Raw genomic sequence first — 10,949 nt, forward strand, 5'->3', positions numbered from 1 at the left:
ATTCATTAATAAAACCCAAAATGTCTGTATGCAAACTACTGACAAGCATTGTATAGCATAAACACACACACATATATATATATATATATATATATATAGATATATATATATATATATATATATATATATATATATATATATATATATATATTTGAAATTATTTTCAGTATGCAGTTATGCAGTATACAGTTGAGTAGGAACTGGCAGACTAAAAGTCAGCTCCAGTGACCCGGACTCCATAGTCTCATGTGTTCTGACCTTCATCTACAATCATGAGATATACAGTAAATTATGAACAGAACAGGATTCTGGATGTACGCGGCTTAAATGAGCACTCTACGGAGTAGTTAAGCTAACTCTTGTCTTCACTCCTTCTGTCTTCATGACCTTCTGATTGTGTAGTTTTAATTTAGCAATATTTTCTCTTTTGCAAAATTGTCTCATTTTTCTGCCTTACTCAACAGAAAATTGCTGTAACAATGCTGTTCTCTTGTGACCTTATACAAGAGAACATTCTATTTTATAGGTGTGTGGCCACTTAGAGGCAATGAATGCTCCGGTAAAAAGCCCACAGGTCCTCTTGGGATTGTGACTAAATATTTGTGCTGCAGAATTTGATCTTGCCTATGTGCCTGTAATAAAGCTATTGTGACACAGTTTTGGTGTGACAAATTAGTTGTTTTCTTACTTAATTTCTTGACATACAATTGGTATGCTGTTAATATTGTTCTTTTACAGCCTGTTCAAAGAATCCAGAGTTTGACATGATGTCCACAGTCTGTAAGTAGATTCCAGTTGACAGAACATTTGTTCTATATGTTAAGCTAAAACTCAAATGACTGAATTCCCTGATAAGTCCTTCAGCTCTGCAGAGGCCTTTAGCAAAACATTCAAGTCACCCAGGCATGTTGCTGAAATAAACGAGTGACAGGATAGTAGCTCTCCGAAACTGAGGGTGGCTCCCCAGAGTCCAAAACCATGCCTGAACTTTGTTGTTACTGTAAAATGTGACGCACCCTTAGAAGGAATTCAAGATGTTTGCTCTGGAAGGAAACAGATTTCAGGGGAATTTCAAGTCCTGACAAGAAAATCTGCAGGGAGTCAGCAAACAGGCTCTTATGGTTAGCTCAGAAAATGTGTTCCAGAATGCTTCTTTTTAGAAAGCTGATGATAAAAAGAAAAAGGAAGTTTTTCTGCTGAAATTATGCACCAGAATTACAAGCGTCCTGATGCAAAATATTCTGTGGATCTAGGCATTAAGAAATATGCAAAATAGAACAAAATAAAACAAAACGAACGCCACATTAATGACATGCTTTTACTCAAAGGACATGTTCTTCCTGGATTATGTTGTTCTGCCCATTACTATGGCAGTTGTCATGATTTAAACTACATGAATATGTATGTACGTTTTATTTTGTTGCTTTTCCTGTCTAGCTGCTCTTTAGAAACAAGTTTAGAATTAGACTATAAAATGCACATTGTACACATGTCCAGTCAGCAATAACTGTGTTCAGAGTTGCAGCATTGTTTCTGGCACAATAGAATCTCAGAAATTGAATGCAAAGGAATGTTGTGAATAGTCTGCACTGTCCTTCAAATGTCTCAGATGGTCTGAAGAGCAGTTAATATGCTTTTCTTTCATTTCCCATTGTGATTGAAGATGTTTCTAGAGAGTACTGCCAGGATGAGTAGGGACTATGATGCTGGCCCATTTGTGAATGACTGGGATGAAAAGGAGAGCAGATCCAAGAACTGACACCAAAAGGAAGGCCCACAGAAACATTCGATCCAGGACCTGAGCAGCAAACTTCCAGTCTCGCACCACCTGTAGGAAAAAAGAAGCACAAATCAACCTCTAAGAATATTAAAATAGCTTAGTGACAAGGAAATTTGGAACTGACTAATACTTGTTGTTCTTTTTCAGCATTTTGTGAGAAATGCTGAAAAAGGTCAAACTCACCTCTCTGACCTGGTTTTCTTTAACCACGTGCATCGTGATATAGCGAATAGATTCCAAAGCTGCTTGGAGGTTGTGCTGGGTGGAGAGAAGTGGAGTGATCTCAGGAGTTGGGTTTTTAATCTTTTCTAATCCAATATTTCTTTCTGATTCAGGCACTCTGGCTGTAGCATAGCGGTCCACATGGCTGCGCATGCATAGCAGCTTAGGTAGCCGATGTAGAAAAATCCTTCTCACCCATGGTGCCATGCCATGATGTGTCGATGAAGAACGATGGTGGATGTTGATGGCAAAGACAGTGATGACGATTGAGAGTGTGACAAAGATCATGGTAAAGACCAGGTATTCCCCAATAAGAGGGATTGCCTTAGAAGAAGAAGGGATGATCTCTTCAATGACCAAGAGGAAGACTGTGAGCGACACAAGCACTGAGGTGCAGAGAGAGATCTTTTCACCACCGTTTGAGGGCAGATAGAAGACGAGGATGGTGAGAAAGGACAGGCCAATGCAAGGGATGATGAGGAAGAGAGTGTAGAAAAGAGGCAGCCTGCGGATAATAAAGAAATAGGTGATGGTGGGATAGGAACTACTGCCATCAGTTCTGAGACCACGGCTGCCTGTTGCTTTCACTATCTCCCATTCCCCATTGTCAAAATAATCCTGCTTGTCCACATGGAAATCTTCCAGAAGGACATCCACCTATAAGAATACATCATAAAATTAATAAAAGGTTACCACTGCTAATGCACTGTGCACTTTCACTGAAATTTAGACTCACTTGTGAGCCATCATAGGTCCAGGATCCAAACTTCATTGAACAGTTCTGGAGGTCAAATGGGAAGAATGTGACATCGATGGTGCAGGAGGACTTGTAGTTGGCTGGTGGATTCCATGAAATGGTTCCGTCGTACTTGACGACAGCCTTAGTGATAGTTCCCTCAAAACGTCCATCTGAACTGTGGAGACAAAATAACCAGAGGCTATTTAGCTCTGTGTGGTGTGATTACAGTTTTCTAAAACCCTTAAATTATTACCTCTAATCTAATATTATCATGTAGCAGCCCACCCCATTATGTCACATACTTGTCATAAAGTACAACATCAGGAAGCCAAATCCTGTCAGACGGAACACGAATGTTTGTGATGCCCAGAAAGTCTTCAGGGCTCCATCTCAATTTCATATCAACCCATTCCTATACAATAGAGAATAAATAATTTCAGAAAAAAATACAGGTGCAATTTCCTTTGCAACAACTCACAATGAGAGGCAACACTGTTTGCTTTGGTTTTAGTATCCCACGGCATTGACCTGACACACACAGTTAAAGTAAACAGGCTGAAAACAGCTTTAAATTGAACGCATAGCCATTTTGGGAATAATAGATCATCTCATCTGCCCCTGCCCTTCAGTTTTCCAATGTGGCATGATGTAACTTATCACTGTGGGAGAATATATCCAAACTGAAACAAAGAGCTGGGTTTAATAATTTATAAGACCCGCCACAGAGTCCATATATACAGCTGACAGGAGCAGGAGAGGGGATGGAGCGGGCATGGGGAAGCAGGTGTGTAGGCACAGGGTCGAATTGGCTCAAATTGATGAGAACTGTCAGTGGAATGCCACCAGACCTGAATAAAAGATTCATTCCCACAGAGGGACAGACTGCTTGACTGAAAGAACTTTCATACACAAAATGGCTATGAGCACCAAACAGGTTTACCAGAACAGGAAACAAAATCCAAAATCAGTTACGTATGTATGTACTACTTTACTTGCCTGTTTCATCCAAACATTAGTTGTCATTAACTGGTTTTTCTCATCCTGGAAGGGAAATTCAAAAGGTTACTGGCCATAACTCAAACCTTCAGAACCATTGCAAAGGATTAGAAAACCTTTAAGCTCACCACATCAACCAGCTGGGAGATGGCCAAGCCAAACTTCACACTGATGGTCTGGTTTAGGTACTCCACTGGACGAACCCATTTCTGGTAGTTTTGAAAGAGGTATTTGAACAGTTTATCTTCTGCTTTGGCATTGGAGGAGAGATTTGGAGCCTCTGAGATGTGAGAAAAGACAGAAAAGCACACTTTACGGCTTGAATATAAAATACAACACTATCCTGGACTTTTCTACAACATTATGTCAAGGTTATGCCTGACTGTTTGATGCCTCATTGGTCTGAAATTGTAAATGAAAACAATTAAGAGTATTTGTGTTTCAAAATAATAATATAAAAATGGCATGATGATTGCCTGCTTACTTTGAGAAGCAAAGCCAGACAGGAACCATCCACTAAGCTCTGAGTCTTTTCTTGCAGTCGTAAGGAAGAAGCTCCATGTTTGCATTTTTTATTAGAGAACAGCCTCTCCAGCATGCTTCGACCATTTGACCATGCTAGTTCATGTTTAAACTTATTTGGTCTGGCAATGATGGATAGTAGAATTAAAATATTTCCCAGGAATTGTGGATAGGTCCACCTGTCTCCTCTATATTTGCATTATATTTCCATTTGGTTCCTTCAGTTACTGTTTGTTTATTATGTAGCTCCTAGTTTCTGCTCTGTTTTTGGATTTGTTTTGGCTTCATTTCCTCCTTTGGATTTTAGCCTCTTTTAAATCTAACAGCCCGAAAATAAAATCCAGTCCAGTCATTTGTCTCGGGAAGTCGAATACACAGTCTCATTAGAAATAATTTAAAGGCCTCTGCACTTTGCTGAAGCACATTAGAATACAGCATCATCTGAAAATCTTAAATAATATTGGATAAGTGCAAAACTAACCAAAACAGGGCAGTTTTAACAGGATGGTGAGAAGAGAAGCAGCTTACAGAACCATGCTAACTCCAAGGAGTTGCATAGATCCACAGCTCATGTGAGATGATTTGTCAAGAGAATAGTCCTGCACTCCCCAAATCTGGGATTTATACAAGCATGGTAAGAAGAATGTCATTTGCAGTACACCACGAATGTAGAGGCAAAAGAAGTTGATCTAGAAAGATGTGGCCAAAATTGAGTTCTTTGGCCTGCATAGAAAATTCTGTAATGCTATTATGTAATGCAATGTAATACAAACAAGTTCATATTTTCATGATACAGGACTATCTAATATATTACATGACATGATAGACCAAATCTTATCAAGAATTTATGTGAGAACTTGAAAACTGGTGTTAACAGTTGTTCTCCATCCAGTAAACTTATTTTGATTAACCCAATTAAAAATAGAATGGGTTAATATTCCTATCTATATATGTGTCAAGCTTGCATAGACACAGCAGCTGTAATTGCAGCCAAAGGTGATCCTGCAAAATGCTGAGTCAGGGATGCTGAATATCACATTTTTCTGAGTTCAGTATCCTTTTCCTTCCACCTCAGAATTATTCACACTAGTGAGTTGTTCTATCAGTTAAAATCCAAATAAGATCCATTGCAGCTTCTGATTGTGGGGAGACAAATAATGAAAACATTTATGGGGGTGTCAATATTGCAAAGTACTGCAGCTGAAAATTCACTATAATGATGGCCACACAGGTGTGTATCACCAGTACAGAAAACATGCCCAGCCAGTGGCTGTCTGATAAACAAATTCAGGATCACGCTGTCTTCTTCTACAACATGCCATCCCATGAGAAAGGCTGTTTCCTCTTTTTGGAAATGTTGTTTGTGGCCTGAGGCCTGAGGTACTATTGGGGAAAGAAAAAACAATGAATAACATCTGTGCAGTTTAATCTATCAGAACTAAACTGAAATCTGTTGCAGAGTAAAATTAATATTTAATGTTACCCATCTTATTTTGATTAATAATGTCGCTGCTCTGGAGTGAATCATTATGAAATAAATTAGAAATTACATACTTTGATGGATGGCTCATTACAGATATAGAGCTCTTCAGTGTTAGTAAATCTTTGTTAAGGCAGTCTCAATAATCCCAGAACTTCTTTTACAGTTTTTATTTGTGCTTACTCCTTCAGCTTGACCCATTCATGTTGTCAGTTATTTACATCTCTGCTTAGAACAGCTCTTAGATGCCTTGTTGCTTGAACAAAAAATGTTTTATATTTACCTAACTGTAATCATGTATTCTTTTAGATTTATGTGGTAGGACTATTTCCATTTCTTAATTCCTGGTCAAATATGAATTATGAGTATGTGTAGGTAAAAGTAATTTTATGTTAAAAATGTAGGAGTTGTAGATTTAGACAATCCTAATGTACTTAAGTATTTTGGCTGAAAAAGTTGAAACCCAGATATAACCACTGGCATCCTTTTTGTCTGTTTCATCAACCTGAGAGGCAAATTCTTACAAGTGACTCAGTCCTGTGTGAATGATTCTGCCTGATTTGCCAAAGGAGAAGCAATTTGATTGGGGACCCTGCTAACTCATCCAACAAATAAGAACAAACTCATATAAAAAATAAAAAATAAAGAAAAATCACCTGGATTTCATAATTAGGTATAGTGCCTGATGCATTATATTTTGTAGTGACAGAAAGCAATAATATATTCCCTTTTTTCTACTTGAATAATTTAAATAAGAGCTTTTTTCATGCATACAGTACAATACTTACGAAGAGAGTGACACAGGTGGTACCAGCACAGAGATGGAAGCAGCATCAGCAGTACATGGAAAGTGGTCGCCTCTCCTGCTCTAAGCATCATGTCAAAGTTGAACACAAGCAGCTGGTCTCTTAGGCATCCCAGAGCTGTCAATATTAATGAAATAAATTGATTCTCCTAAGAAATCACCGGTATTTATTGGCAGTAACCTTAAGTTATCATGCCTACATGCATCCTCCACTGACCACTGCACTGATAACACTTTTAATACAGGAATAGCACCCTCCACAAATCAAGAATGCCCTCCACCTTCACCTTGCAAACATGAACCTCTAAGACAAGCAGTCCATATTGCAGCATGCAAAGGCTGGATGCGTACCTGCTCCGACTCGTTCTCATTAGCACAGACTCCAGCGTGGCGGAAAATGAAAGGTGGAGGGAGTCCTGACAACAGCAACTGCGCTGCATCGCTCTCCTCCATTCCAGGCAGGTTCTTTTTCTAGCCTCCCACAGGCGCTGCTGCACACCCGGCTGCATCCAGTTGTGCACAGGCAACGTATTCTGTTCTCCTCTCACCCCTCCTTTTCCTCCTTCTCCCTCCTCACAGTCCTCCTCAGCCCCTCCACCTCAACCAGCATCTCTCCTTCTGTGCTCTGAGAAATCCAGCCACTCATCACATGCAGTAATAGCCATCCTCTGAATCAGCCAACCTGCTGCTTAGACCAAAGCAGTAAATGGCGAGCTCTGATTACCATTACAATGGTTCCTGTTATCCACATCTGCACAGGTGGGAACATGGTAAGACATGACAAATGGGAGAAAATTTACATTTTCTTATGCTTTGTGGAAATTAGAAAAAAAAAAAAAACAATAGAAGCATAAGTGCCATTTTTCAGGGAATCTTATTACAGATATCTGTAATAACCCATTCTGTCGTGGAGTAAATGTGAAGGGAAGCATCATTGTTGTGCAACTACCAAGCAAGACAAGGGAAAGTACCGGAACTGACTTGTATCTACTATTTCTAACTTTGAGCTTATTTCTGTGTTCACTAACCTTTCAAGTTTCAAGATAAATATATCTTGAAACTTCAGAATTCAATCCAAACTTAAATCTTAAATCTGTTAAATCTGTGTTGTACACAGATTTATTACATATGGATGTATTTCAAGCAGTTATTTTTTGTCAATTTAGATGATAAAGAAAAACAAAAAATGTAGTCTTCAAGAAAATTAGACACAGTGATGTAGTCACACACAATTATGGAAAGTTGAGTGGCAGGAAAATGTGTGGTAAAAAAACAAAACAAAAAAAAAACAAGTGAAATCAACAGGGATAACTGCACTTTTGAAATGATTGCAAATGGAGTTAGTGCTTCAAGAGCACCATTAAAGATGTTTAGGGAAGCTAAATAGTGTGTTTTATCAATTACAAAATCAGCTGTTTGCCAGAAAATCCTTCATGATTTCTTTGACAAATAAGTTTTATGGGGATGCTGATTTTCTAGCAAGACTTGGAACCAGTTCACACAGTCATGAGTAATGATACTTGCAGTAATGTCCATGAAATTGCTGTTAGTAAATTGCCCTGATTTGTTATTCTCCATGGACCTCAACTCCATGGATAATAACAATAATAACTGTCAATCATTATTAATAATAATAATTTATATATATTTTATTCATAAAATATAAGATATATTATATATAAGATATATTTTAAATGATCAGCAACACTTTCTTGGACACTGTTTAAAGAGGGCGCATTATTGTTTATGGATATTAAAGGATGTTATTTATGAAATAGGCTACAGAATAGCACTGTGGTAAAAGCGATATTAATATAGGTGATAAAATCATTCAATGGAATTTTCCTTCAACTTAGTTTCCTAGTGTACAAAGCATACTTGAATGTACCATGAGGTTGTTTCAGTGGCCATAAAACCTTGATTGTGCGTGGAATTGCGTAACAACAGGGAAGAACCTGCTAGTGGACTGAACTCGATACATCTGATGATTTGATGTTCGTATGTTGTAACTTAACTCAAACTAAGTTTTTTGTCAGTTAAAGTTGCATTGTTACTTATCACAACATTGTAACAATTATTTACGTCCTAGAACTTTTGAACTTTTGAAAACCAAAAAGTAATAATTGCGTTCCTAAATTTAGAGAAAGCTTTTCTGCTCTCAAGACTTCAAATCACTTTTATACTGTCGTTTATTAACATTTAGCCGGACTTACTGAATTGTGATCAATAACTACATGTACGTGAAATGTACAGATAATGTGGTGGAACTTTACTTTGCTCACATGTTCAATAATTTGTGTCATATCTTTCTTTTCTCTGTAAACTGACAGTCAGCTTCTTGTATTTCAGATGAAGCTAATCTCCTGCTGCAGGGCTTTGGTCCTCCTTATCCTCGTCCCCTGCTGCTGTAAAGGAGGACACATATTGGTTCTTCCTATCGAGGGCAGCCACTGAATAAACATGGATATTTTAATAAAAGCTCTGCACTCCAGAGGACACAGCCTGACTGTTATGTGCCCCAGCAACAGCTGGTACATTAAAGATAACTCTTCCTATTCCAGCACATTCACAGTTTCGGTGAAAAGGAGCTTCTATCAGAAGTTCATCACCAAAATCATATTTGACATCATACAGTTTGAGCGTGGGGCTTTACCTTTGACCAGCTTCCTTTATGCTTCGCTTGGGATGTTCAGCACTACTCTGGAGATTCATAGGACTGTGAGTGAATATGTTTCAGCCATTTGGATGATGCATAGTTACTTAAACATAGTTACATAAACAACACCAAGTTTGATCTAGTTCTCACTGACCCCTGCTGGGGTAGTGGAGCACTTTTGGCCAAATATTTAAGTATTCCTCTAATTTTTAATGTTCGCTGGATAATATCTGAAGAAGGTCAATTTGGCATCGCTCCATCACCATTATCATATATTCCTATCACAGGATCTGGCTACATTGATAAAATGACTTTTTTTTTCAAAGGGTTAAAAACAGCATTTTACACTATATCATCCGAATGAATGATATGTTGGTACTAAGCAAGTTTACCAGCCACTTTATGAGCAATATCTTGGATCTGATTGTGACTTTGACCATTTAAAGATAGATGCAAACATCCGGCTTATGAGAATTGGCTTTGTGTTTGATTACCCACATCCCACAATGGCTAATATTGTGTACATGGGACGGTTCCACTGTAAACGTGCAGAACCACTTCCTGACTATATGGAGAAGTTTGTGCAAAATTCTGCCAATCATGGAGTCTTTATCATGTCCTTAGGAACATTTGTGTCTGCACTTCCAGATGATCTAGCAAATAAGAGAGCAACACCTTTTGAAAAGTTGCCACAAAAAGTCATCTGGAGTGAAAGAGGACCCAAACCGTCCACTTTGGGTAACAACACTTTACTGGTTGACTGGATGCCACAAAAAGACCTTTTAGGACATCCTAAGGTAAAGCTATTTGTGGCTTATGGAGGAACAAATGGAATCCAAGAAGCCATTCATTACAGCGTCCCAGTAGTGGGTTTACCCTTGTTTTTTGATCAGTATGACAATCTGCTGCGCTTGCAAGTAAAAGGTGGAGCTTAAATTCTTACATTTAGTACAGTGGACAAAGACGACAACTTCTTGAAAGCCATACAAGAAGTCTTGAATGAACCTTCATACAGGCAGAACATGAACGACTTTCCAGGCTGCAGAGAGATCAGCCAATGAAGACAATTGATACTGCCCTCTTTTGGGTAGAATACGTCATTAGGCACAAAGGTGCTGGTCATCTGAAAGCTCAGTCCTACAGAATACCCTGGTATGTTTACCACTCTGTAGACGTTGTTCTCTTCCTGATAGGTGCAGTACTGCTCACGCTTCTAGCTACAGTCATGTTTATCAGATGTTTATGGAAATCTGTGTGTGGATGTAAAGTAAAACTTGAGTAATGATTAGACAGATTCATCAAGTCAGCACTATCTGCACATTTTCACAAGCTTGGGACAAGATTGAAAGCAGTAATATGAACTTGATGGACTCTGAATGCTTGTATTGAAACATATTTGGACTCTAACAGTACTGCAAATGGGTTTTGTTCAATATTATATTGGTGGCTAAGGAAATGTCATTTTTACTTTTTTATTGTAGTCCATAATGTCCTACAATGTTTACTTATTTGTTTACCTTATGGTATTAAAATATTTATGAATACCTGTTATTTTCTTTTCTGAACATTTATTTTCCAATTTGTACTGAAATAAATTGGATTTTAGTTACAAACTATCATTTAGTACAGTAACTGTTTAGCACAGAATAAAATATTGTGTTATAAATATAAATAAATATTCTGCACTGGATGCAACCAATAATGACGTCTTTAGGTTGATTTTTATGCTGAAATATTTCTTGACATGTT

General features: G+C 38.0%; 1 protein-coding gene and 1 pseudogene across 1 annotated transcript; one reads left to right on the plus strand and one right to left on the minus strand.

Moving 5' to 3' along the window:
• Positions 1–213: 213 nt before the first annotated feature.
• chrna5 (cholinergic receptor, nicotinic, alpha 5) lies at positions 214–7,200 on the minus strand. The gene is made up of 8 exons (XM_044097440.1): positions 6,896–7,200; positions 6,528–6,662; positions 3,866–4,017; positions 3,738–3,782; positions 3,044–3,153; positions 2,739–2,916; positions 1,964–2,659; positions 214–1,828 (listed from the first exon to the last, which is right to left on the minus strand). The coding sequence occupies exons 2-8, from the start codon at positions 6,616–6,618 to the stop codon at positions 1,670–1,672; spliced, it is 1,431 nt and encodes a 476-aa protein (XP_043953375.1). The 5' UTR covers positions 6,619–6,662; positions 6,896–7,200; the 3' UTR covers positions 214–1,669.
• On the plus strand, positions 6,875–10,482 carry LOC122820374 (annotated as a pseudogene).
• Positions 10,483–10,949: the final 467 nt, after the last annotated feature.

This window comes from Gambusia affinis, linkage group LG02 (assembly GCF_019740435.1).
Source record: "Gambusia affinis linkage group LG02, SWU_Gaff_1.0, whole genome shotgun sequence".
NCBI lineage: Eukaryota > Metazoa > Chordata > Actinopteri > Cyprinodontiformes > Poeciliidae > Gambusia > Gambusia affinis.